The sequence below is a fragment of the Polypterus senegalus genome, chromosome 4 (assembly GCF_016835505.1).
Source record: "Polypterus senegalus isolate Bchr_013 chromosome 4, ASM1683550v1, whole genome shotgun sequence".
Taxonomy (NCBI): domain Eukaryota; kingdom Metazoa; phylum Chordata; class Cladistia; order Polypteriformes; family Polypteridae; genus Polypterus; species Polypterus senegalus.
In genome coordinates this window covers 115802064-115829155 of record NC_053157.1, presented here as the reverse complement: position 1 = coordinate 115829155, position 27092 = coordinate 115802064, and the positions used below count along the sequence as shown (strand labels likewise).

The window sequence follows — 27092 nt, the reverse complement described above, 5'->3', positions numbered from 1 at the left end:
TGGACGGGTGTCGCAGCCTGGATGAGTTCTGCTACATGCCTCTGGTGTGTGAAAGGACAATGAGAGACAATGTTTCTTAGGGGCAAGGAGTCCCCCAGTAGACTAGGTTGCAGTGCTCTGCTGGCTTGCCCCAGATTGGGCTCCTGCAGAGGTTCATGTTGTCTAAGAGGACAGCACTGTTGTGTGTTCTGGGGGCTGACAGGGGTGCAGCAGGGGAAGGTCTTCCTTACTTTATGGCTGCTCTGTCTTTGCTTTTAGGGTACAATGCTATGGCACTGGAAGTACATCATAAAAGGAGCCAGCCTTCCTTATCCTGGTAGAAGGAGTTGGGAGGAGGTGAACAGGGCTTGCTGGGAAGAAGTGGAAGGAGAGAAAAGGGAAGCGAGAAAGGAAGTAAGGAAGGAAGGAATGTCATTGGATTTTATTGTATTGTTTTTGCCAAATAAAAGAAGCCTGTTGAGGTGTTGTTACAAATAAAATAACTTTATTTGAAACCAGGACTTCTCTTTGATTGGTGTGCCTATAAATATTTTTTTCACTTGCACAAAAACGTCACTCGGATTAAACACACAAAAGTAACAAGATATAAATATCCAGAGCATACAGTATCAAAAGCAAAAAACTACTTGGGAATGAGGAATACGTTATAAAAATGATCATTATTGAATAGAAGCATGCCATAGATAAATAAACATGAAATTTCTTACTATTAATTTTTAAACACAGTAAGTAAGACTGAGGACTTACGTTTTAACATTTTCACTGCTACTTTCATTACAGGCTGAGAGCGACTGAGTCCATAAGCTGTTCCTTCAACTACTTTGCCAAAGGCCCCAGAGCCTAGAACTCTTCCTGTGAAACAAACAAAAAACAAATGGAAATCAGATAAATCCCATATTTTGCGACGAGTGGAGATAAGCTCACCAAGTAAACGGAAATGACAAAAGTAAAGCCAGATGGGTCTCTGTATAATAAAAAAAACAACACTGGATGGAGACAGTGGATGAAGTTAGACATTTAGGGACAAAATCAATAAGTGTTGGAAAACAGAAACAAACTGGTTTTCAGGACAGCTATGATTTCAATTAAAAGACTGCATGCACTAGTCCTTTTGATCACAAGCGTTTTATGATGTAAGTTGGTGGTGGGGCTCTGCTGGAGTTTTAACAGTTTCTGCTAATGTCTTTAACACCCATTCATAGGTGAAAGGTCACATAGACAGCTCATCCACATGTTTGTTTCCAGCCATACTGGTATAACAGCAACATATGGGGACCATTTTAAGCATTTGTGTTGTTTTTATCTCTTATGTCTAACACAGAATATAATCGGTAATGGCTCACAAGTGAGGACGTTTAATGCAGCTTTTCTAAAAAGTGCTCAGTTTACCTAGCACAAGTCCATCTCGGGGAAATTCCCATCTCGAATCATAAGGGAGCTGCATAGGATCCACGTAGATGTACTCATGTCCATCAGGACTGATAGATTCAATCACCCGCCATCTGATTTCATATCTAGGCTTCTGTAATTGCGAAAAAATGGGTTAAAGGGCTAAAAAGAAAACCGTTTTAAGAAAATGAACAACTGAGAGTTTAAAAAAAAGTCTTGTTTTCTTTAGAAATATACATTTGAAAGGTATTTTCAATAAATACATTTTAATGGTCCTTAATAATAAAAGAGCCTACCTGTTTCCAGATGATGACCAACACAATAAGAGAGATAATGACTATGACCAATAATACTAGCACCGCTGCTGCCACAGTTAACTCAGAGCGTAAACCTGTGAGGAACGACAAAAAAATCAAATGAATCCGAATACCGAAAACGTTGCTGTGGAAGAGTGAATGTCAATGAAGTCTTTTGCCATTAGGTGCTGGCTGTGTTTTGCAGTATTTCTCAACAACTGAACCCAAGCAATTCTTATTTGTTGCTCCAACTACTCTAAGCTGTCTCTTTTGTTTAAACTTTGATTGGTTTAGGAACTCAAAGTTGTGACACAATGTGGATCACTGTTTGACAATTAATATTTCTCCTTCTTCATTCTTTTAAAGAACATTGTCATTTAAATAACACATTCTTGTGTCTAATATTTATTTTAGAAACAATACTTTACCTCAGTTGTAGGCAAATCATTTTAGCCAAAGATAACACACAGTATAAGATGTGCTGCATCATGGATTTAGAATATACAGGTAGCAAGAACTTTCTTACATTAACAGATTTAGAAATTCAATCACACAAAATATCCTAGAAATAATTCAGGCACACTTACTAGGCGATACCAACTTTACTTCCCGGGCAACGGCAGCCAGTTCATTCTTTGCTGAACACTTCACAGCCAAAGTATGCTCAAGCTTTGCAAAGGTCACTTGGCTTTCTACTTTGCTCTCATCAGTAAGATGTGTCTCAGTGGAGACATCCGTTGAATTTGCTGGCAGCACCATCCATTGTGAAGTGTCATTGGCACAGCTGCACGGGAGCAAACAGTGAATTTATTAGATCACAACATTTCAATTAGGTAAAGTTAAGGAAAAGTGAGATCTGTCAACACAACATTAAAGCAAGTAGCAATCATTTGATAATAAAAAAGTGATGGCTGCATAAGCCACATACATTATGGATCAAGCACAATGTTAGTTCTGATAAAATTAATATGATGAATTACTAAATGGGAAATCAATTATGTCTATGGATAACTGGATAGATTCCTCCATAATGAGGAGTTATAACACGAAAATTAAAAAGTGCTTAGGTATTCTGTAGGGAGGAGGAAAACTTAAAGACAAATGACTGAGTACAAGAACAGAGCAGGCTATCTGAATAAACATGTCATAATACTCCTTCACTAATTTTGGGATGACTGCATTATTCAAGATGAACAAAGCATCTAAAGAAAATTATTTATATTCTGCTTACTGTTTGTTTATTACATTCAAAGCATTTTAATCTATTCATGAGAAATTCTACACTTAAGAATGGTATCATGTTAATATGGTTGTCTTACAACACAACTCCTTACTGTTTGATGGTTTACAAATGTATATAAAATAACTATATGAGGTAACTGCTGTCTAACTAAATAAGCAAATTGAGCTCAGTGAATTCATGTTAACTGGAGATCTTCGTACATGAACAACAAGTAATAAACACAGAGAAAAAGTCACAATTTCCACCATGTTTTTACGATCACCTGGACTCAGAATCATCCAACTTATTCAAAATTTAGAAATGCTTAAAAAATAACTTTAAAACACTATATATAAATCTTAAAAGTCCTTACTGTTTAATATTCTTGCAGATGAACCATTCTACATCAGGGGTTGGTAGCCCACCAGCAATGCATACCACCGACTGGCCACTTGCAGATCCATGATGCAAATCCATTAACTCTACTATTACAGCTGGTACTGTAAAAAAAGTAAGAAATAGAAAATGGTGAAATCACTTGCAAATAATCAAAAGTATAATCAGTGTGGCTGTGAATCAAACTACAATATACCTTTCACTTGTAAAGAAAAGGTGTAGCTAGAGCTTTCATTTCCACTCTTGACTTGGATGGTATAGTTTCCACTGTCCTCTTCTTTTGCACGAATCAGCAGTAAGGAACTCTGATACCTGCAGAATAAAATTAGACTGTGAGTCACGTGTCTCTCTTTGTTGTGCACAAGTTAGTAGTTTCATTTCATCCAGCTGGATGTCCCAAAAAATATAATCAGAATACTTTATTTGATTTATTTTCCACTAGTAACAATTGTGCAAAACATGTTTCCATTACTAGCGACAACTACACAACACTCTTTCAATGCAGAAATACGCTACTAATCACTTGAAATATGTGAAAATAATGATAATATAAACCTATAATAAATAAACTGCTTAAAAAAATTAAAGGAACACTTTAAAAACACATCAGAACTTAATGAAAACAAAAAATGATGCTGGATATCTATACTGATATGGACTGGGTAATGGGTTAGGAATGAAAGAATGCCACATCATTTACTGGAAATGAAAATTATCAACCTACAGAGGGCTGAATTCAAAGACACTCTGAAAATCAAAGTGAAAAAATGATGCGGCAAGCTAGCACATTTTGCCGAAATTTCATTGCAGCAACTCAAAATTGTACTCAGTAGATTGTATGGCCCCCACATGCTTGTATGGTATCGCCTCCCAGATCTGGAGCAGGGCATCACTAAGCTCCTGGACAGTCTGAGGTGCAACCTGGAGGCATCGGATGGACCAAAACATAATGTCCCAGAGGTGCTCTATTGGAATTAGGTCAGGCGAGTGTGGGGACCAGTCAATGGTATCAATTCCTTCATCCTCCATGAAACTGCCCGCATACTCTCACCACATGAGATCGGGCATTGTTGTGCACCAGGAGGAACCCAGGACCAACTGCACCAGCATAGGGTCTGACAATGGGTCCAAGGATTTCATTCCAATACCTAATGGCAGTCAAGATGCCATTGTCTTGCCTGTAGAGGTCTGTGCATCCCTCCATGGATATGCCTCCTCAGACCATCACTGACCCACTACCAAATGGTACATGCTACCAGTAGTGACACTGGCCGTAGCCAAATGCAAAATTAGTGAAAGAACAGTCAGAAAAGATGAGGAGGGAAAAATGTCAGTGGCCTCCACCTGTTCAACCATTCCTGTTTTGGGGGTCATCTCATTGTTGCCCCTCTAGTGCATCTGTTGTTAATTTCATTAACACCACAGAAGCTGAAACTGATTAACAACCCCCTCTGCTACTTAACTGACCAGATTAATATCCCATAAGTTTCATCGACTTGATGCTATACTCTGATTAAAAAGTGTTCCTTTAATTTTTTTGAGCAATATAGATTTTAGTTATTATTTGCAATTCTCCATCTATTAGGAGTAAGTTCTGCTGACAATAGATTAGTTGAAATTTCAATAAATAAGTTCAATAAAAGGATAGCTGTAAAGAAATTAAACAGCTTTAATGGTCACTTCCAATTCTGTTTTTTTATACAAGAGAACATAACTGACAAAGTTGATGCAGTTGCTGCTTCACAGACCTTTGGCCCTGATTTGGACTCTGAGTTGGCTTGCCCTCTGTCTGCCTTCTGTTTTCTCAAATTTATAAGGATTTCCACCCATAGCCCAGCAACACAACACAAGGTTAATCAATGTCTGTTAACTGTGTGTGCACATTACAATGGTCCTATACTGCATTTTGGGCTGGGTTATGCCTGAAAATGGATGTATATATAACTGTATATTTATGAATTTAAAGAGCTTCAGTGAAAAGCCACATTTTTCATGGTAACAAATAAAGTTCTATCTGCCTTTTTATTCAAGTAAAATTACAGGTGTTTGGGACACTGTGAGCATATGACTGGGCAACTTGACATATGGAGTATGCAACACAAGTAATATGAGTTTTTTTATTGGACTGTTTTATATTGTTTACTGTTCTCCAGCACTGGTCATCATAGACTCCAATTACATCAGAAGCATCCCAAAACACGTCAGCCAGATTGCTCAATATTCTTTACCAAATGAATACCTTTCTACTGTCTGGACACCACATTTCATTCCTGAGATTCTGGTTCAAGTTTTGAGTCACATAGACATTGCCTAATTGGGCCTTTAGCTTGGAGAATTTATTATTTGCAATTTTTTATTTAAATTTGCACATACTCACTTTGATGTTTGTAAATGTGTTGTCAAATTCCTGAACTAATCAATATTAAAAATATTATCAACATTATTTGGTGGGAATAAATTTCTTTTTGTGAAACAATAACCTACTTATTGTTAATAACTTACTGTTAATAATTTTGCACTGTGGATTACATATTAAATGAATGGGCGGTTATTCTTTTGCATTATATCAGGAACTTTGTTATCTGCATTCTGCATGAAAACATGGCAATAAAAAATGTTCCCAGCCATCACTAAAAACAACTTGGGGTAAGTAACATATAAAATAATATGACGGAATATTCCTTAACTTCCCACCTAGTCACAGTCTACTGATTTTTATCTAGTTTAACAAATTCCATATTAAGATAATTTCATAATGTATGTACTGATGAATAAATGCTACTAGCCCTTTATTTTCTATTATTAATGTCTCTCCTCCCATCATTTAAACAAATGTTAAAGTGAAATGAGGAATTCTCATGGTGAGGATAAGCAGTGAGGTGAATCAAGCTGTTACCTCTAGAAGTGCTTAGTTAGTACTGACCGTCAAAAACAGGTCTGCTGATTACTAAACTTGTAGGGAAAAAAAATCTGCTTATAAGTAGAATTAAGCAAGTATCCCCAACTTGGTTTAAACAGGACACATATGCACTTACTGATTGTGCGCTGGACATTGTCATGAAATTGCAAATAAATCTTTTTTTTTTTTTTTTGGCCAATAATATAATTTCTCTTACCGTGTCTCATTAAGCTTAATCAGGGTGCTGGTGATTTCAGTGTTCTCATCACTGAGCACCATGCTGTCCTTTAGCCATGTGACTGCTGGGAATGGGTAAGCTTCGATGAGCACTTTAAATTCTTTTACTTCATGCAGATCTGCAAATTCCTGCTGGTCAAATGTGGATTCCAACCTGGAAAATCCTTTATCTTAAACAAAAACAGAGTGACACATTCAATTATAGAGGTAATATTTAGAAATTTTATGAGCTGAAAGTTTGTTTTAAATGCTGTATGCTGTGAAAATGATAACTTAATTACTATCAAAACCGACTGAATGCAGATATTAATATTTGAAGTTAATTTACCTATCTTAGTGATTCATGTGTTCTCTTTTTATGATGCAGCTCCAAAGATGACATTAAGTACATTGTTATTAAAGTTAATGTTTACAAGCTATTGTTTTATATCACTTTTGCAAGTGTATTGTATAGAAATGGACTTACCATAAACTGTAATGGACACATTCCTTGTCTGTGTTAACTCATTCATCACTTGTGTTATAGAGCATTCATAAAGGCCACTGTCTTTTACAGATGCCTGAGGGATTGTCAGAGTATATGAGATTTCAACATCCTTCTTGTTCTCTTTCACCGTCTTTCTACCTCGATTCGCCTGCAGAAAAAGCAGCAAAAAGGTTTCAATAAACTCTGGGCCTTCAAGCATTTTATTAAAACTGTCCCTGTCATTGACAGGGTGCAGTGAATACAGCAAGGCATGTGATGTGTGAAACTGAGATCTTTAAACTGAAAGTAATACTTTTTTCTAATAATTCTGAACATCAAAACAAAGTCTGTATGCAAAATATTTCAATCCATCTGTGTATATTATGCTTCCAATGAAGAATGGGAAAATAGCAGTAAAATGCGCACCAATAAATGAATATTCAGCTTAAACATTTAACTGTTTTATAGTGTTAAATGGTCTTCTCTCTTTTCAAAGTTTCTTTTATTATTTTCGTCTTAAAACTGAAGATAAATTTGATTCATTGTGGGCTAAAAAAAAACTGAATAGTTTTATTAAAGTAATATTGCTCACAATCAAAGTCTGGATAAGAAGTCATAACCTTACTGGTTTTAACCTTACAGTGTGACACCCATAGAAATAGGGCTGGACTCCTTTTATGGTATAACCAGCATTCCTTGCCTGGTATCTTTTCCACCTGTCATCACTGTCCTTGCAGTTGGTTTTTGACCAAATGTGTCATATGACACTGGCTAGATAACAGTCTTCTAAGGCTGTTTCATGGATTTGTTTCTTTCATCTTCACTTTATCTTGAATCATATATTACACTACATACAGTATATCTTAACACCACAGATGGAAGATTAATATTTTTTGGGGTTTATGATAATTTAGCTATTCATTAGGGCTTTAAAATACAGTAGACACAGGTAGGTATTATTATGGGTACTGGAAGTTTACAGTATTAATATATTCACTCCATAATGTGTAAACTGTCGACAGTGATCCGAGCCAGGCTCTGTTTACTAGGGTGGCTATTGTATGTTACTATAAAAGTTCTTATGAGCAACACCTAGGAGTCATAGAGGACTCGTCACTCTCTACATCAGTCTGTGGACAGAAGCCATTAAGAAAACATTCAAGATGTTAGGTTAGATAGCATGACGTGTAGAGTACAAATTAAAGTCACCAAATCATTTACTGTCTCTAACTGAATGGCAGTATCTCTCAGCAACATTCTGTACAAAAGTTATTACTGGTAGGGTGGTAAAACACCCAAATCTACATCAAACCCTAGAAATAAATGGTTTATTTATATCTATGGTTTTGTTTAACAATACACATTTCTGGTTTGCAGTCCAGTTCATATAATGTAACATCTGTTAGTAAAGGACCAATGATTAGGCATCATAAACTTTTAGAATATACATAAAAAGAATTTCACATTACACTCTGCACTTGCTTACTATAATCCTAAAGTGACCCAGAAAAGAGAACATAAATGTATCCTTAGACAAAAAGAAACAGATCTAGATGTGATATGACATGAGCACAGATTTGATGGAGCCCCAAATGAAAATGTTGTAGTCTTCAATGAGACATAGAAAGAATCCAACAAATCTCTCAGATACATTTTCTAAGTATAGTAAAGTATTGAAAAGTAAGTTGTTTTGCTGACAGATGGAAGAGATAATAGACACTAGGAAGAACTGGTAGTATATCAGAAGATAAATCTGTTGTTAAAAAATGGGCAGGGTTGAAGATGGAAAATTGTTAATATATAAATAGCAAAACCCAATATGTAAACTAAATCATAGAGATCAGGGAAGCACTAATCAAAACAGAGAAAAATGAAATGTCAGTTCTTTTGGAGACAATCCACAATCTTGGACACTGACCTTCCATTGATTCTATTTATGTGGCTTGATTTTCTGGAGGATTGACTTAACAACCACAACTCAAAATGGTGGCACCCATAGAAAAAACAAAATGGTGTAGTGGAAATCATAAAACATTCTAAACTAGATACACATTCTGATACCCTGCTACTGAATCCCATGAAAAGCAAACTCTGTGAATTTGAAAGATATATTACAACAATTGAAAATGTTTAAAGTTTCCAAAATTTAAACACTTCTCTACACAGAAGAGCACATGAGAATCTGAAACCAAGTGTGCCATCACCCTACTGAAGGGGTTATCTTGTCCACTTTTAGAGAAATGACTGAGTGATGCAGTGGGATGACTTAATAATAAGCAATACAAGTCTAATGATCCCCTCTTGTTTACAAAGATTCATATATTCATAAAAAATTAATCATTCTGCTCAAATGTGATCTACTGCCAAATTAATATTTCTTACCTGTTTTCCAGGATATTTCCAGAAATCCTCAAGCATTTCACTCCCTCTGGCCACACAGGTTATTGTGATAGGTTCCCCTTCCATCACTACAGTGTTATCTACTTGTAAATCAACTTTCAGCTCAGAGGTTTCTGGGAAATTAAATTTGAGAATTTGATTACATGTCAAATTGTTTAAAAATGTTTCCTTTATCGATATGTAATTGTTATATTAGTGTTTCAACACACCTCTCCATCCATGTACAATATACTCGACACTTTGATGTTGTACACCATCAACAGTTGCTTCACAGAAATATGTTCCCTCTGGGAAGACACCGATAAAGCCTCTTTTGCTATCATATAGACTGTCTACTACTTCCATATTCGTGTATGCATTGATGAGAGCGACATGGACCTCTGGATCTGACACACGGCAGGGGATTTCAGTATCTTCATAAGCTCCAAGAACATGCTGACTGAATGGAGATACATGTGGTAGAAAAGTGACATTGGGATCTGTAGATGGAAAAAGGAAAAAGTCATATATTTGAATTTTTAATGTGGATTCCCATGTGGAACAGGTGTAAAGTAGTTGGAGAAAAGCCATAAAGCCTGTTTTATTGTAGTTTCATTCTGAAAACACTACACTAGAAAAATCACATTGAATGAGGGAACATTGTTGTCATTTGGTATGAAGCAAAAACTTTGCTGTGAAATCTTGCTTTCAGAATTCTGAAAAATGGAAGAGTAATTAAATCTGTTCACCCCTTCTTAAACTAATTCAGATGTTCAAAGCTTGCAGCTCACTTAACGCATGGCTGCCATCTAGTTTAACAAACCTGGAACGTAGATGTAGATGATACTTTCATATCCAGAGCCATTCATTGATGGATATAGACAGGTATAATATCCTGTATGGGAGGCAGAAGCATTTTGCACCGCAAGGGAGATCACAAAAAGTCCACTGTTATCCTGCTCTTCTTTCAGAGTGAAGTTGTCTTTGTCTTCTGCATCCCACTCCACTTCACTCTCACCAGAGCAGGTCAGTTTGAATGAAGAGTGAAGTGGGATCACAAGTTCTTCTCCCGGAGGATAAATCATCGGGGGTGCTTGCAGAAGAACTGGTGACTGTGAACCTAACAGGACACAATAAAAATACATTTGTCTGATATAAATTTGCTGCAAAACACATTGGGAAGGCATTTATGGAATATAGAAGTACATAAAATTAATGGTAGTAAGGACTCGATGTCAGAATTATAGAATGTGGACTAATGGCCTTACCTTAAATAGTAACCAATGATAAAATATCCATTATTCTTTATAATGAAATTTCACTCTCCATTGCTGCATTGACTTGGTGTTAAATGGGATGTAATCTGGCCTATTACAGGGTGCAGTTACACACCAATTTAAGAAATAACGTGCAAATCTTTAGAATAGTAGATGAAACCACAGTAAAGGTTGAAAGCCCACAAGGACATGGGGAAAATGTTCAAACTTCACCCAGGCAATGACCAGACCCAAAGTTAAACACAGAGCTCAGGAGCTCAGGAGCTGTGAGGCAATCTTGAAACCTTTGCAGCTCCAAGCCAATTCATATATAAACTTTTACATTACATGTACTTTTGTTTCAGTAGCATATATGCATGCTATCACTTGAGAAACCTAAAACACAATATGGCCTGGGTAAGGATCACTGCCTGGGTAGAAGCACAAGGTCATCTGCCTCTAAAATAAATATCACAACAACATAAATGTAAAGTATTTCTAAGACACTTTCATATAAGCAAGGCTGCCAGGCTTCCAGGAGAAGTCAAACTATTAATGTATCTTTCGAAAAATGAATGCTATCATCTAATGGAGACTTAAAAATCTTCAGTATGCTGCACTATGTCATACTAGTATAGGGCAAGAAAACAGACTGTAGTATTTGCATGAAGGCCAACAATGGGGAACAAGGAGGGGCATGAGGCGATGAACGTTAGATGGTACTATTATTTATTTATGGCTGGAAGGAAACTGGGACCAGAGCCTGATCTGATTGCCTTTCCTACTTACATTTAATTTATAAATCACCATCTGGTGAAATGTTATCTCCAACTGGTCAACTTTCAAAACACAAGAAATAAAATAGTCTGCCTAAAGCATAACAAACTGCTCTCCATCTGAAATTTAATCATAAAGAATGTCATGACTGGAGGCTACTTTATAACAAACAGCTAGGGGGAAAAAATGCTATTTGAATTATTTAGGCAAACCTCATTAGCTTATGGTTATCACACAAAACAAGTGATGAACCATACAACAGCAATAGTTGTCTTTTAAATCAACACACATTCTTACTTTTTACTAATAAAGAGACACTCAGATTGGCTTCCATGTCTTCATTTTTGACCATGATTGTGTAGTTCCCACTGTCATCTTCTTTTATTCGGATCAATCTCAATATATTTCTGTACCTGCAAGAAAAAGCAAAATACATGTTTATACTACTGGTGATGGGCTGGGGTTGGCTCCTGCCTTGCACATAATGCTGCAGGAATAGGCTCTGGCTCCCTGGAACCATGGATCATATTAAACAGGGTTGAGTATGTTATGGTATGTTATATTACATTAGACCTGTGAGTAAGATCACAACGTGGAGAAGAGCTATAAAAATACAAAGCAGGTAACAGTTACAGTACATCCAAAAACAGAAAGAAAACTCCACTGATAAAGGCTCACTAGCTGATGTGTTGTGTTTGTAAATGTTTATTTTTCAAAGCAAGGGTAACTTCTACTAACTTTTCTTTATGCAGATCATGTTTTAGTTTCCCCAATCAATCCATTCGAAAATGCCAAGGTCAATGACTAATATTGCCAGCTTTGCAATTAAGAACCATTCTCAGTCCTACGATGTTTGTAACACTTTGTAATTTACTACTTCTCTGATTACTGTTTCCATACAACTTGAAAAATCATTAACTCATTTTCTGAACCTGCATGTTACCTGAAAAATCACTAACCTATTTTCTCAATCTGTGTGATACACAAAATGGATTGCAAGGCTTGAAGCCTTTCCTGGCATTATAAGGTACACACAGTAGCCATCTCTGGATGCCTGGCTGAAGCAGGAGACGCTCTCTCAAACATGTCCAGGCCACACATCAAGGGCCTAAAATTTCTCCTAAAATTGCATGCCCGCTTACCTACTAATGAAAAATACTACGGGTGCTATTTTAAACCAAATGTGTCTTATTAGAAACTGTTAAAAAAATATTAGATTATTGTTTAGTTGTCACAATAGGCAGTGGTGGATCTATTATGAAATTAATGAAGATTAAGCTTCAGGACCCCTAATTCCAGAGAGTCCCTAGAAGTGACTTCAGTCCACAATTATGGGTGTCTACCGTATGAGGGGTGTTTAAAAAATAATAACATTAATATAATAGCATAAAATTCAATACAAAATCATAAATAAAATAAAAAGTCTATTAAGTCTCATGTAGGCTAGCTGTAAGTGAAAAAACATTAAAATATTTTTGTTTTTGTAAAATGTGCTTCATGTAGTATGTGTTCTTAGAGATGTCTAAAATAAAAGATCATATTGACTGTGGTCTTTTCTATGTTTTATTTCATCATTCTATGATGCATTAAGCATGTATATAACATTTCCCTAACATTCATCCCCCTATAATTCAAAAATTATAAGACATAGGACATTTTATTAATACAAGTGACTTTGGCATGAAACAGAACAGCAATTTTAATCAAAAATCTGTGATGTAAATGTAAAATTCTAAAAATGTAAGATGTCCTGTTGTGGAACAACCCTGTTGAAGAAGACAACAATAGTAACCCAGACCTCACTGCTGGTTGCAAAGGGCCCCTCATAACAGTTAAACCTTCAGGTCCCCAAAAAGTTAGGTCTGCCACTGACTATAGGCAAAATGTTGGGACTGTGGTTAGTACTTCGGCCTAATGGATTCAGTGTCCTCAGTTTGAAGTCCACAGCCGGTCACATTCTTTGCTTCTCCTCCCAGATCCCAAACATGTGTCTATTAGAACAAATGGCAACACAAAATTTGCCCTGCATGAGTGTGTATGTTTGTGTGTTTGTACGTGAGCCTTAAAATTGGATCCTTCATTGCTCCTGATGGTGCAGAAACAGACTTTAGCCCCCTAAATTAGTGAATGATTTTACATGCACATACATAACCAGGATAAGGGGAGTGACATGATTAAGGAGTTCACCTTTGACAGGATGCTCCAAAATTATTAAATTGCCCAAAAAAGAATGAAATGTTATCACTGCCTACTGTGAATCTGAATATAAGCATGAAGCGTATGAACATTTTCTTATATTTTATAAAAAATATTATAAAACACAAGAAAATTACCACAGGTTTCATGCTTGTTTTTCAGATTCACTTTGGCAGATGATGATGTTTGTGCTCTAAAGTAAATAACATTATCCCCTGATCCTTGACCAGAGCCACAGATGATTCACGCTATGAACACCAGCTAATTCGTCACTCGATCACACTGTTTCAGCATATGAATAGCAAATAGCTGAACAAAAACTAAATTGACACTTTATTAATAGGTTTTCGGTTACCGGATTCACACAGCACACTCTTCTGCTTGGCTGTGCGAGTGAGCCCTGTAAAGGAGAGGCACACCGGTACGTGAGCTTCTTGCCTTACATCCCGTTCAGCTGGGACGATAATAATGCAGGTATATTTACTTCAATAAAATAAGTATTAAAGATTGATTACTTATTACTTTAAAAAGTAATCAGGCTGCATAATGCACGTTACTTTAATGTGTTACCCTACAGCTCTCAAGATTGTACTGCTCAGCTTAACACTGTACACTCAACTGATCAACATACGTTTAGCAATTTTGAAATACTGAGACAGATTATTTCAAAGTGAAGGAATAATGTGATTGCCCAATCATTTGTCTCAGGAAATGTATTTTGTGGATGCTTCCATCTGTGGCTCCTAAAGCTGAGTGTGGAGCTAAGCATATGAACAGAATATAACAGACATGCGCAGGCTACAAAATCCTTAAGTGTAACTCGGTTAGGGTTTATATGGCCAAATAACTGGGTTACTAACTGAGAAATCTATATCTGTCAACCAGGTTAAAGCTTTTCATAGTATTTTAGAAAATGGGTTTCTGTGAAAAACCGAGATGTTATAGTGCTTGTAAACGCACTCTTGTAACTAAGTTAGATAATAAAGGAACAGATGGTTGGAGAATGGGTGGCTGGATACAGAGGTGGATGGATTTCAACTGCAGTTCAATTGATTGATAAGGCACCAAATCTCCACACAAACATATTTTTACCATGTCCTTTAAATATGGTTTATCTACAGGTAATTAAAAAAGAGAGTGTCCCTAGGAAATTAAAAAAAATAATCCAAAATAATCAGATAATGGTAGCAATCTTTATGCATTCCTATTCTACTGAAGCAACATCCTAGTCCTATTTTGAAGTTTAGAACTGTTCATGCCAGCTGCAGACTTCATTTTGAAGCAGAGGCCCACATAATCTCTGAATTTTATGTACTGAACACTGTCCTAGAAAAGGATTTGTCTGTATTAGCATTACACTAGAGTGACCCATGCTGAAGCCAACAAAAGAGGAGTGTTGTAGTAGAGAGATTCACTGCTTATCATGGGGAATAAAATGATTAATTTCTATTAATTTTTATTATTTTCACAGTCAACTGCAAAAAAGTGAGGCACCTTATTCTGTTTTACTTAGCAAAAAAAAGGTACCATATAACACATTTTTAGAAAAATGCCTACTGGACATGTTGTTGATATTTTTAATAATTTAGTCCTTGCTTACCTTATTCCTTCAGTGTGGACAGTGGTGCTTGTCACAGCATAATTACCCTCGGTGACAGCATTGCCATTTTTCTGCCAGGTCACTACAGGATCAGGATAAGCCTCAATGTTTACTATGAGCTCCTTAATCTCATGTAATTCTGCAAATTCTACCGGGTCAAACATGGGGCTTAAATTGACAAACCCTTTCTCTGTAAAAAGTAATAGCAACAATAGAAAAACAACCACATGAGCACAAGTTGAGCAGTCACAACAGGAGACAGCTTTGTTGTTTGGGCGTAAGGCTGCTAGATGACTCACCATACACTGTAATGTTCGTTTTTCTTACTTTTGTCTTGCTATTTGTGACTTGCGTCACCAAGCACTCATAAAGGCCACTGTCCTTCACTGACGCATGAGGAATGTTAAGGGTGTAAATAACCTCAACCTTTTGGTCATCCTTGACATTCAACTGTGCTCTTCCATCCTGTAGAAAAAAAAAGAAGAAGAATGAAGTGTGATTAATATAATCTGGTTTGCAAGAATGAGAATGTCAGACAAGGCCGCCAAGACTTTAAGTGGAATTTTTTGTACTGTTACTGGAGTTTTCATATATGCAAACATTGGTAACACCTGGATTATTGGAAGGCTTGCGAATATAAAAGAGTTGAGCAATGTAACTGAATCATTTCTCTTTGCCGGATAATTGTGAAAAGATTGAGGATAACCTGAATTAGCATATGATAACTTAACATAACATAACATAACATCCATAGAGTCAATAAGTCAAATGTAAAGTCACAGAGTGCCAGAAGCTATCCTGACAACACTGAGCTCAAAGCAAGAAGATGCCCTTGACAAGCTGCTAGTCAACAAGAGTTAGGTTATGGTGTGCATTAAAATCGTTAGCTGCTTTTCTCTTAGGCCTTACCTGTTTTGCTGGATACTCCCAGTGTTGCTCACAAATTTCAGTGCCAGACACGACACAGGTCAAAGTGATGGCTTCGCCCTCCTTCACCACTGTTTTCATCATATCTAGCTCAACTTGAAAGTCAAATGAGTCTGAAGGGAAAAGTATATGGGTGAATAGATTTTGCAGAGTGCTAACATCATCCATGCATCCATCCATGCAATTTCTTTTTTGCTTAATCTGGATGAGCGTTACAGGGATGCCGGAAGCAATCTTCAGTCTTCCTTATATGGACTGATTCTCACACATGCATACTTGCACACAATTACGTAACCCCAAAATGACAATCAGACTTAGCTTTTCTGGATTGTGTGGAGAAACACCAACAAAGTCATGGAAATGCATTTATCCTGAGAAAGAATCTGGGACTACTATGAAGCACCAGTTTTGCTTACTAGTCCTCCACTGATACAATTCACTAAAACATCAAAAAGGCATCCAGCATCAAACCCTCTTAATGCAGTGTCACAGAAGCTGCCATTACATGGCCCATGCACCCAAACTCGCTTAAGAGGGAAAATTCAGAGTGACGACTTAACTGAAAAGCAGAACTAGTCTGATACTCCACAAAGATTGGTTATACAACTAGGACCCTAGAGAAGGGATTCATTAGGGCAGCAGTGCTAAACTACACCACCATGACACTTATTATTAGTCAAATAGTATTTTAAATTGTTAAGCTCGCTTTTTAATGGCTGATTTAAATTGCTATACTGATAATTTAAATTCAAAAAACACGTAAATTGTCAAGGACCCAGCAAGAACATTCATCCATCCACCCATTCATTCATTTTCTTACCCACTTATCCAGGACAGGATTGTAGGCAGCTGCCACCTATCTTTGGAATTGTCGGGTACAAGGCAGGAAACACTTGGCCACCACAAGGCAAACACACACGCACACTAGGGCCAATTTAGCAACACCAACTAATATTTTTACTTAATTATTAAGTTTTCATTGAGCATTAAATAGATTCCTCAACTACACTTGGCTAAAAAAAAATCACTTTCCCTTCATTTAATAGATATTTGATAGTCATTGTATATACGGGACAAACAAATGCAAAATATGAAATATCTTCTTAATTTCCTAGCTCAAGTATAAATTGTACACCACAACAAACTAAAAATTGACATTAATATTTAAAAATAATTCAAATGATTAATTTACTGTTAATGATCACAAAATAAAGACTAACTTCATTGTACATACCTATGCCTCCATGAACAATATATTCTTCACTTTGAACACTGACTCCGTTAACAGTGGCTTTGCAGACATAGGTTCCAGCCGTGAAAGCTCCGATGAAGCCTCGTTTATTGTCATACTGGCTTAGTATTTCCTTGCCTGAATCCACATTGGTAAGAGTAACTTTGGTATGAGGGTCAGTAACTCGACAAGGAATCTCCATTTTATCCGGAGAGGGAAGAATGTGTAAATCAAAGGGGTGTTCAGCCACAATAAAAGGAACTTCTGGATCTGTAGTAAAATATTTCAAATGAGATTTTAAGTGTTGTGCTTAGTAACATATCCCAAACAATAATAAGGAAAGGAGAGGGAAAAAATGCACAAGAGTGTCAATCAACCATTCATTTTCTGAGCCCACTTTCGCCATAATAGGTGAAATTCTATCCTGGAAACATTGTGTGCAAAGCCCTAACCAACCCTGGATGGGCCACCAACCCAGAGTTGAGCACATTGCCATACAAACCTACACTCACTAAGCCAGTTTACACTTCACAATCCTTGGACACACATGTGTTTTGTACGTGTAGGAAATCAGAGGCATTGAAAATAACCGACAAAAACACAGGCAGAATGTCTACACAGAAAGTGACTATCTCAGGAATGGAACTCATGTCCCTGAAATTGTGAGTCATCAAAGTACAGAACTGAGCCACTATCCTTCTCACATGATCCTGATACTTTTTATAGTGCCTTCTAGGGGAAAGAAAGAGCAATACAAGGCACTATAGAACGTGCCTGAATACAATATAATAGAATTTCAAAGAAACATCCCTTGTTTCAAAGGGTTGGAATGGGGTGGGGGGATGGCATAGATAAAAGGTATAGCTTGCTAATTGGAAATATACCCATTATCATGCAATCACTTTATAAAGCACGGCAGAATAGAATAAAATATCACTATGAATGAAATATCTATTATTTAAGAGAGGAATATTTAAATAATATGTATATCTGAATTATTCAAAATTTATTGTGTGTGATGTAATCTACAAAATCAATAAAAATAATTAAAAAATAAAAAGAGGTAAAATGTGATTTACAGTATTATTTAATAGACTTATGTGACAGTGACCAAGTGTATGAAGTATCAGTGTCTGTCCCAAAACTGCTCATTCAATCCCCAAACTCACTCACTGTTTAAAACTATCTATTATATATATATATAAATTAGTCATGCAATAGCACGTTGAAACGTGAAATAAAGTGGGCCAGTGCAGAGTATTCAAACAACTGCAGCAGTCAGATAATTCTACTGCAGATAACAATTTATTGCCATCGCGGGTCTAAATCGGATTATGCAGGTTTAAGAAATTTACTTCGTATATTGCAGGTCCAGAAAGGAGTACCTTTGCACAGCCCATTAAAACACTCGCATACGAAGGGGCAAAATCTAATTAGACCTGCTAGCCGAAGTGATGTGGCTCAAGCATCACCTGCAACTGACGATATATTTTAAACTGCAGATCACAATATGCGTCGATATATATTACACATTCCAAAGAAATGTAAAATAAGGTTGCAGTGGGCTGGCGGCCTGCCCGTGGTTTGTTTCCTGCCTTGCGCCCTGTGTTGGCTGGGATTGGCTCCAGCAGACCACCGTGATCCTGTAGTTAGGATATAGCGGGTTGGGTAATGGATGGATGGATCTAGAATAAGGACGGAATTTTGGCATAGTTTTCACTGTCTCAGAAATGTAAACTTTTCCAGAACCACCTCATTTTGACTAGAATGTTATACAACGGGCTTTTAGTATCCCTGATATGAGAGGCATTGGGTAAACAAACAAATAAACAAAGTTAGAGAAATGTTGAACTTCAGTCACATACCTGCGACGAAGACGTAAACTGAAGTGACGTCGGTCTTCGAGTTTTCATCCGCGTACATACAAGTATAGAAGCCGGTATCTGATGCAGACACGTTAGACAGAAGAAGAGTGGCGAAGTGCTTAAGACCTTTCGTTTCTTCCACGATCTTCATATCATTTCTGTAATTTGGCATATCCCACTTCACGTTAGCCTCCCCCGAGCAGGATAGACTTAGAGAGGAAGAGGGCTTTAAAATCATCTCGTCTTTGTTGGGAAATATGGCGGGAATAGACTGCGGATCTACCGAAAAAAGAAAGATAATGAGAATCCAGAAAGTCCATCTATGAGCAAATCAATGAATCAAACAAATACACGAAAAAATAAATACTTACATAATACACACACTCATTCATACCTAGGTACATAAAAACAGGTTTTTGAACATCAGTTTTTGACTTGTCGTGCCTACAATAGTGAACATCGCAAAACAAGCCAAACCTTACTCTAATACAGGATTAAAGCCAAAGTAAGACACAAGCCTGTTGAGGTCGGCTATTAAGTGGACTGGCTTTGTTAGTCGGTGCACAATCCATATATCATTAAAAAAATAATCTGCAAAGTGTTTTTTTTTTTGTAGTTTATTTGTACAATTTAAATGTGTTTTTCTTCTTTTGCAGATTCTTTTGAGACCTAATCAATAACAATACAAATACAAACACAATACTACCGTTATTACAACTAATTATTTTTCGTCTTCTTCTGCTTCTACTGCTACAACTTTTTTATGAAAATTCCGGGTAATTGATTTACTTTCCCATCCTCTCGAATTTCTACGCCCGTTAACACTACTACTACTACTACTACTACTACTAATAATAATAATAATAATAATAATTACTCCATAATCACCATTGAAATTATTATGCGTCCTGTTATTTACTTGTAGAAATAGTAGATATAGTATAGTGAGATATATATATATATATATATATATATATATATATATATATATATATATATATATATATATATATATATATATATATAGAGAGAGAGAGAGAGAGAGAGAGAGGGCAAATGCCTACCCTTTAATTTTCTAACCCCATTCCCATTTTAGAGATGCTTTCTGCCGGAGCCTGTCCCGATATCCACGGGCGCAAGGCAGGAGTCAACCGCGGAGAAGCGCAGTCTCTCTTTCGTACACGCGTCTGCATTTCATTATGGCTGCTGTCAGCACTATAAGCTCACAAGAGCATTACAAACATACCTCTCACTAGCACATTTTTCGTGAAAGGCGCTATATATGTATATGAGAGTGTTGAAAGTACCAGGCATATAAAATGAGTATTTATTCGGATATCTGTTGAAATATGTAGTTAAAAATGCCTTGTTAATTCCTTCACCGTTGGTACATTTTTATAATACTTGTTTGAGAAAACCCTTTTTAGAATGTATGTAAAGCACTATATGAAATACACCTGCATTTTCTGAGAAAGTGTAAAAACAGATCCTTGGGTGTAGTTTGTATTTAAACTACAAAATTACCCAATTAGTAATCTATTTTTTATCTAAGAGCAGAAAGATAAAGTTGAAACCTCACGATCTCCTTTGTTTCTCAAATAGACTTTAAAGAGGCAACACTAATGCCGTATCAGCGTTTCATTTAGACGAGATTTTATAATCTATGGATGATAATAAAATCTGATCACTACACAATGTGACACTAATATGGAAGGTAGAGAATTAACTAATGTTAATGTTTTGACGCGATAGGCGTATGCAGCACATATAACTTAATTGACACCGCTTTCTCTCTTTTCACATAAACACCTTACCCAATAAACATGACTCACTGGCGTCCACTGCCCTTTGAATAATACAGCAGTATCACCGTAGCGTAAGAATGAGGGGGAGAGAAAGAGCGAGAGAGAGAGGGTGAGAGAGAGAAAGAGAGAGAGCACTTAAAGCTTACCTGCACACATAACGGTTAGCAAACTTCCCAAATTCAGGAATGTCTTCAAAAAGACACCCATATTTAAGGAGACACGTTAACAAATCTGAAAAAGAAAATTAAAAACACGTTTATTTTACAGCCTGCATTGATACAAATTTAGACATTACAGAAAAAAACTGTCTTAACTTGATGACTAGAGAAATATACAATACCATTTTGTTTATTATTTAAATGTTAAAAACATGTGATCACACCACCACCTAAAGTCCAAACTTCTGATGAATATATTGGAAAAAGGCTATATATATATATATATATATATATATATATATATATATATATATATATATATATATATATATATATATATAAAAAAACGGGAATCTATGCCTGCTGCAGAACATTCTCCTGGTCACAAGTTGACAAACTCTTCATCGGTTACCCTATGATAATTCTATACATAAATACATATGCAATGCAAAGACGAAAAAACAATGAGCGGGAAATGAACATTTTTCACTGAAAATATGAAGACAACACAAAGAAGGAATTCGACCACCATCGCGACTATACATTTTATACAAACGCCTCATTTACAACAGCAATGTAAAAGTGCGCCATTCTCGAAAATAACAGTCTGCACAAACCGTATGAAATTTACAATTTGTCAGTTGTTAAACATCGTTATTAGCTTGCAGCATATATTATGGTCAATGTTACTCCTTAAACATGCTTTGTTTATTTTGCAACAATATATTGTTGCATTTCTTTTCTCATACTGTTATTTGCTATTAACGCCTTATAGGCTACATGGGAGTTCTCTTAATAAAGGTAAATTGAATATACCTGAACATGTAAAAACTATGCCGTCTCTGTTATGCGCTTTCAGGCCATCCACCCAAGCACTAAACTCTCCTAATCCAAACCTGCTTAATCGGAGCCAGGATCGCGGGGAGTCCGAGCTAATGTCTTCCACATCGGGAAGCAATGCGGACACCAGTTCAGTTCTGGGCGCCGTTCCCATTTGCCAACATATTTTAGATCCTCTTGGTTTAACTCAGAAAAGTCGGTAGATGGCGCAAAGGTACAGTTTTAAAATTTGCCAAATTCCATTTTCTGGTACACGTCTACCCATTACTACCACCATTTTTTCCGCTTACTAGAACTTCCACAATTCTGCGTGGAATCTGCACATTCTCGCCGTTTACCGTGTTCTTGTGGGTTCTCGCATATCCAACGAAGAGGTGTTGCTCGGTTGACAGGCAGATCTAAATTGGAACCCCGTGTCACAGTGTGTGCGCGAGTGGGCCCCGCGATGGACTGGCACTGCGCCCAGGGCTGCCGGGAAAGCCTCCGACCCCCACTCTGAATTGGCAGACGGCTTTTGGAGAATGATTTGTGCAAACCAGGAAAAGTTATGCAGGCATTTGAGAGCCGCTTCAAAAACAGACGCTAAAAATCGTTTCTTGCTAGTTCAATTTTGTTAAAATCTACTACGACCATTCGGAAAGGACACACCGTCATACCAAGTGCACCTAAGCACAGAAAAAAAGGATGCATGGAACGACCTATGCTTTTATAATAATGCATTTAAAAGACTGAAAAATGGATGTTTTTGGTTACACGCAAAGCACGCTTCTAAAACTTCCAGACTTGAGTCACTCCTGTACTTCGTGCTCCGACAATTGTTTTTTCAAGTTTGCAACTGATGCTCCTATAGATAATAAAATGTATTGCAATTATCAACGTTGATATAATTCTATATCATCAGATAGGAGGGCATCACGGACCCCTGCTGGAGGCGCCTGCAAACCTAATCTACGATGCCTTTTGGAGATGAAAGGCTCTTTTAGGACGAGGTCCTATCAGGACTTGCAGCTCCTGGATTTTGTCAGGACTGAGACGCCACTGAGACTGGGGCTCGGAGCCGCTTCACAAAGCTGAAATTGAACAGCGCTGCAAACGGCAACTAACAGATAGCGGATTGTCCGCAAACCTGAAGGGGGGCTGGTAACCCACGTAATAAAGATACAAAGACAGCAAGCATCATGCCAAAATAAACTAGGGCCCTATGAAAGCAAATACATCCCCCTCAATGCTCCACTTGCTAAGGCAGAATGCAAATGTGCATACAAATTATTTTCAGGTTTCTTGCATGGTTTGAATTGCGCGTTCTTATTTTCACAGACAAATGACTACCACAAAAATAAAATGACTTTAAATGTATTAATTTAAACATCCAGTGTTCCATTATACTGTTCTCTATCTACAAATTAGAAAAGATATTAAAAAAAAGAAAAAGAAAGCTTCCAAAACAAAAGCGTTTGCCTAAACGCGGGTAAATCGTTATTAAAACAACTGCGCCCATTTGTTGACAGTCCAGTGCTGAGAGACAAACTTGTCAAATCCCTGTTGTTAAAATTTGCCGAAAAGTGGCACAATCTCTCGATATCCCAGTCAATAGTGCTCAGACTATGATGGGCACATATTTGAAGATCTCATCAGTGCATACGATTATTGTGGGTATCGCAGTATCCGTTTGCCCCAGAATGATCTCCATCATCTTTCTCTTTACTAGAGTCCTTTCTTCTCGCTGCTACTCGACATCTGTCCGTCACAATAAACTGTCGCCCGTTTGCTTCTGTGTGACTTCCAGCACGTTGCGCAATGTCTGAAACCAAATTGTCTTATTAGTCCCACAATTTACATACCTTAATGTAATCCTGATGTGGAAAAGGCAGTTTCCACCGAAATGTTGAGCAACCAAAAAAAAAAAAAAATCTAGATGGCATACCAAAAGCCAAAGTCTAGAAAACAGCAAAAAATCAATCGGGTTTAGAAGCATAAGCAGATTTGCGTGTCTCCCAAACTTGGAAAGTCCAATGAAGAAGTGTAATAATGCTTTAGTAGGTAAAAAGAATGTAGTCTCTGTATTTTTAAATCCAAAATATATGTTTCCTTCGGTCTTTTACAATGCAATCGGCTCTCCAACCAGGCACAAATGTTTCAAATTAGCCTGCGCACGGCAAAGCATCTCCACAGAAAACAAGCAGAACTTCAGATGTGACATGTCCCACTGCGCAGATAGCCGGCGGTTGGTTGCTTCATCCGGCGTTATCCACAGCATCCTTTACAACTCAATGGGAGACCCTGAAGGCAATTACTTTTATCCAAGCCAAGAGATAACGCGTATTCCAAAGATGCATCAAACTCCCCCGGAGTTGGAACTTTAAGATAATTATACATCCAACATGCAGAATTTCTTCTGAGCGCCTTTGGATATCCAAGACTTTCGCGTAATTAAATCATTCCAAAACTATAATCACTTTTTAAGAAATACATTTGGCAACCTGCGCGATCTGATAGCGCTTAAATTTGTTATTGTGTAGTTAAGTAACTCGTAATTTAACAAATACACATTGGTAATCAGTATTAAAGAACATTAGAATTCAAAAGAAACCAAATGAAATGTACAATAACAAATTAACACTGATCTGATTAAACACCGTAATTATAGAATAGGCGCACAAATTAAACTTATTTTCTAATGCGCAAAAATGTAATACCTTTAGAAATCCTGTTTTCCCTTATTAACTGCAAAACAATAACAATGTAAATATGCGCTATATTATGTTTTCAGGGAGCGTCTGGGTATTTCTGTGCTCTAGCCCCAAATTCTCATAGTGGTAATCCGTAAATGTCGAGGGTCCGCGAGGAATAAAAAGTGCCAGGCAAGCTCTCCAGTTCCACGGCGCAGCTCTCAACTGTGCTGTAAGTTCCAGAGCACTACTAATTGAATCAATGTTACAGACAGTCCTTCCAAAAAACTAATCATCTCTCCTCTAAAGTAAATAAGCGTCCAGGAAATGAAGCCTCCCCCTTTTCCCCGTCCCTTCTTCAAAATAAAAGTCGGGGTTTGGAGTTCTCTCCCTAAACGTACAGTCACTCACACCTCTTTTTTTAAAGAGGGGAGGTTCATTTTTGTCATTTCGTTAAATTGGAAGCGGTGGGGGTGAAAGATGATGTGTGGGAAGGCGTTGCATGTATGTGTGCGCGTGTATGTGTGTGAGATGGGGGTTGAAGAAGCACTTTCTGTTTATTATAATTATATATTACTCTATAGTACTTTAAACTCGAACTGCAGTGACTTCTAACTAATTAAGAACACAGCAGGAAAGCCAGCAAAATTTAAGTGCATAGCGGCAAAGAACAGTTACTTAAATATTGTGTTAACTTTAATAACTTAGCAAACTTAGAAAATATACCTTCACTTTCGCGAATGGAAGTAATGCTATGCTGTAGCTTGCAAAAATGATTTAATATCACGTCTTAACTCCCGCTTTTTAGGCAGACTTCATTCTGTTTTATCTTACATGAATTACGGCGCTAACTTGCTGGGTTATGTTATACCGTTCGATTTTAAAACGATTGTAATTTCATTTCACATGCATCAGCGTCAATGACTTGTGTCATTTATGCATTTCTTCGTGTAGGTTTTAATTGCTCGTCGCCTTTCGCTCGATTTCTTTGCATTCTAAAGAGTTCTGCTTTGCAGCTTTTTCCGTACGCTTTTGCCACGGTATTATTATGTTATAAAGTCAGAACGCCTTTTCGATGTTTTGCATTCGTGTGGTTGGCTTTAGTTTCGAAATATTTACATTGTAGCTATGAGTTTTACTGAAGCATTCAATTGTATTTTTAAGTGGTTCATTTAAATTGAAGTCCCTTCTGTCATGCTGCGCCTAGGGAACATTAAATGCCTTTTGCAGATGTGTAGTCTTCATTTTTGCACATCAATTCACCAATTGCCTGGAAGAGGGCGCTCCAACATCACAAAAAGTGTGCCGTCTTCTGTGTTCGCCAGTCGTCTACGTGATCTCAATTAGAGGTACCTCGCTAAACATGTCAATAAGCAGTTAATTTGTATGTATGTAAATCTAGTTTACTTGAGGAGTACGTTTATTTTATATCTGCATAGGATTATTTACACCTCTTGAGTGGCGTTTGCCAGTTTTTCTCACTAATGACAAACAAACTCGAGGGTTAAAAGAAAATAGAAGATAAAGAAGGGATGGGTGGGGGTTGTAGCAATTAGCCCGTTCATGTTAATGGCAAAGGTCTGAAATGAATTGGAGTACTTTTGCCCTCGTCGGAGGCCCCCAGCTGAACCCACGGGGTCTTCAGCTTACACCGTAGCTCGCGGCCTTCCAAACACATTAATGCATCTCCAGCTTTTCTGACTGTTCAGCACCAGTATTACTTCCACATGTTCCTGCAGGAAATCATTGGCAATGTGAACAGCCCCTTGTTCTGCGTGCGAACAGGATGCGGGGTTGCTGGCATCCATTTCTCTTCTTTCGTTTCGTTTAAGCCATGTGCATAGACGTATCCCATTACCTATTGGCAAAAGTTTCTCTAAACTGACATTTTATGAACAATAAATTTAAAAGAGAGAGATTTCATAAGCATGGGTGGCAGCACTTTGTTAAATTTATTGATACAATCCACACGATTGAAAACTAATGAAATTCACATTTATTTTTAATTTTCGTTACATTTATATCAAAATATGTAGGCCTAAATATGTGTGTAAGAAAGAAAGAAAGAAAGAAAGAAAGAAATCCATGTTACCAATTTCTTCTGTAACACCGAAGATATGAACACTGAAGCTATAAGCCATCATACCTTTCTTGTTTTGAACCCTGTTCTGGTTTTCAATGCATGCTTCTGAAAACAATAGCTCAGAAACAGCACTTCATTGCGATGGTGTGATTCCTTCTAGAAACATTGCTTAACAAAGAACCATTTCACTTCGTTTTGAAAAGATTCTTATTGTGAGCAAAGCAGAATTATTTTATGTATATTAACGGATCAAGAAATTCAACCTGCGTTATTATAGCCGTAGCCCTTTAAAATTATAAACCAATTGCTATTTCAAAAATCTATTCTTGTCTATTCATGTTTATTGATAGATCCAAATAAATAAAGGTTCTTTCCGAAACCTTCATGTGGATGGTTCTTTG

General features: G+C 37.0%; 1 protein-coding gene across 4 annotated transcripts in view; it reads right to left on the bottom strand.

The window, feature by feature from the left end:
- pdgfra (platelet-derived growth factor receptor, alpha polypeptide) overlaps positions 1-24923 on the bottom strand; it is a 41003-nt gene extending 16080 nt beyond the window's left edge. The window contains exons 1-19 of one of the 4 annotated variants that reach the window (XM_039751205.1): positions 24636-24923; positions 21088-21172; positions 19137-19415; positions 17275-17541; positions 16023-16153; positions 15413-15578; positions 15114-15303; positions 11615-11730; positions 10108-10404; positions 9515-9784; positions 9288-9418; positions 6906-7074; positions 6420-6609; positions 3500-3615; positions 3281-3407; positions 2273-2469; positions 1686-1780; positions 1390-1522; positions 748-852 (exon numbers count right to left, since the gene is read on the bottom strand). In XM_039751205.1, coding sequence (XP_039607139.1) covers positions 748-852; positions 1390-1522; positions 1686-1780; positions 2273-2469; positions 3281-3407; positions 3500-3615; positions 6420-6609; positions 6906-7074; positions 9288-9418; positions 9515-9784; positions 10108-10404; positions 11615-11730; positions 15114-15303; positions 15413-15578; positions 16023-16153; positions 17275-17541; positions 19137-19415; positions 21088-21148 — 3040 coding nt within the window. In that variant the 5' untranslated portion in view covers positions 21149-21172; positions 24636-24923. Of the gene's footprint in view, positions 1-747; positions 853-1389; positions 1523-1685; positions 1781-2272; positions 2470-3280; positions 3408-3499; positions 3616-6419; positions 6610-6905; positions 7075-9287; positions 9419-9514; positions 9785-10107; positions 10405-11614; positions 11731-15113; positions 15304-15412; positions 15579-16022; positions 16154-17274; positions 17542-19136; positions 19416-21087; positions 21173-21995; positions 22224-22277; positions 22845-23780; positions 24496-24635 lie in introns of those variants that run through there. The other 3 variants (XM_039751206.1, XM_039751209.1, XM_039751207.1) reach the window with 3 other exon arrangements.
- Positions 24924-27092: the final 2169 nt, after the last annotated feature.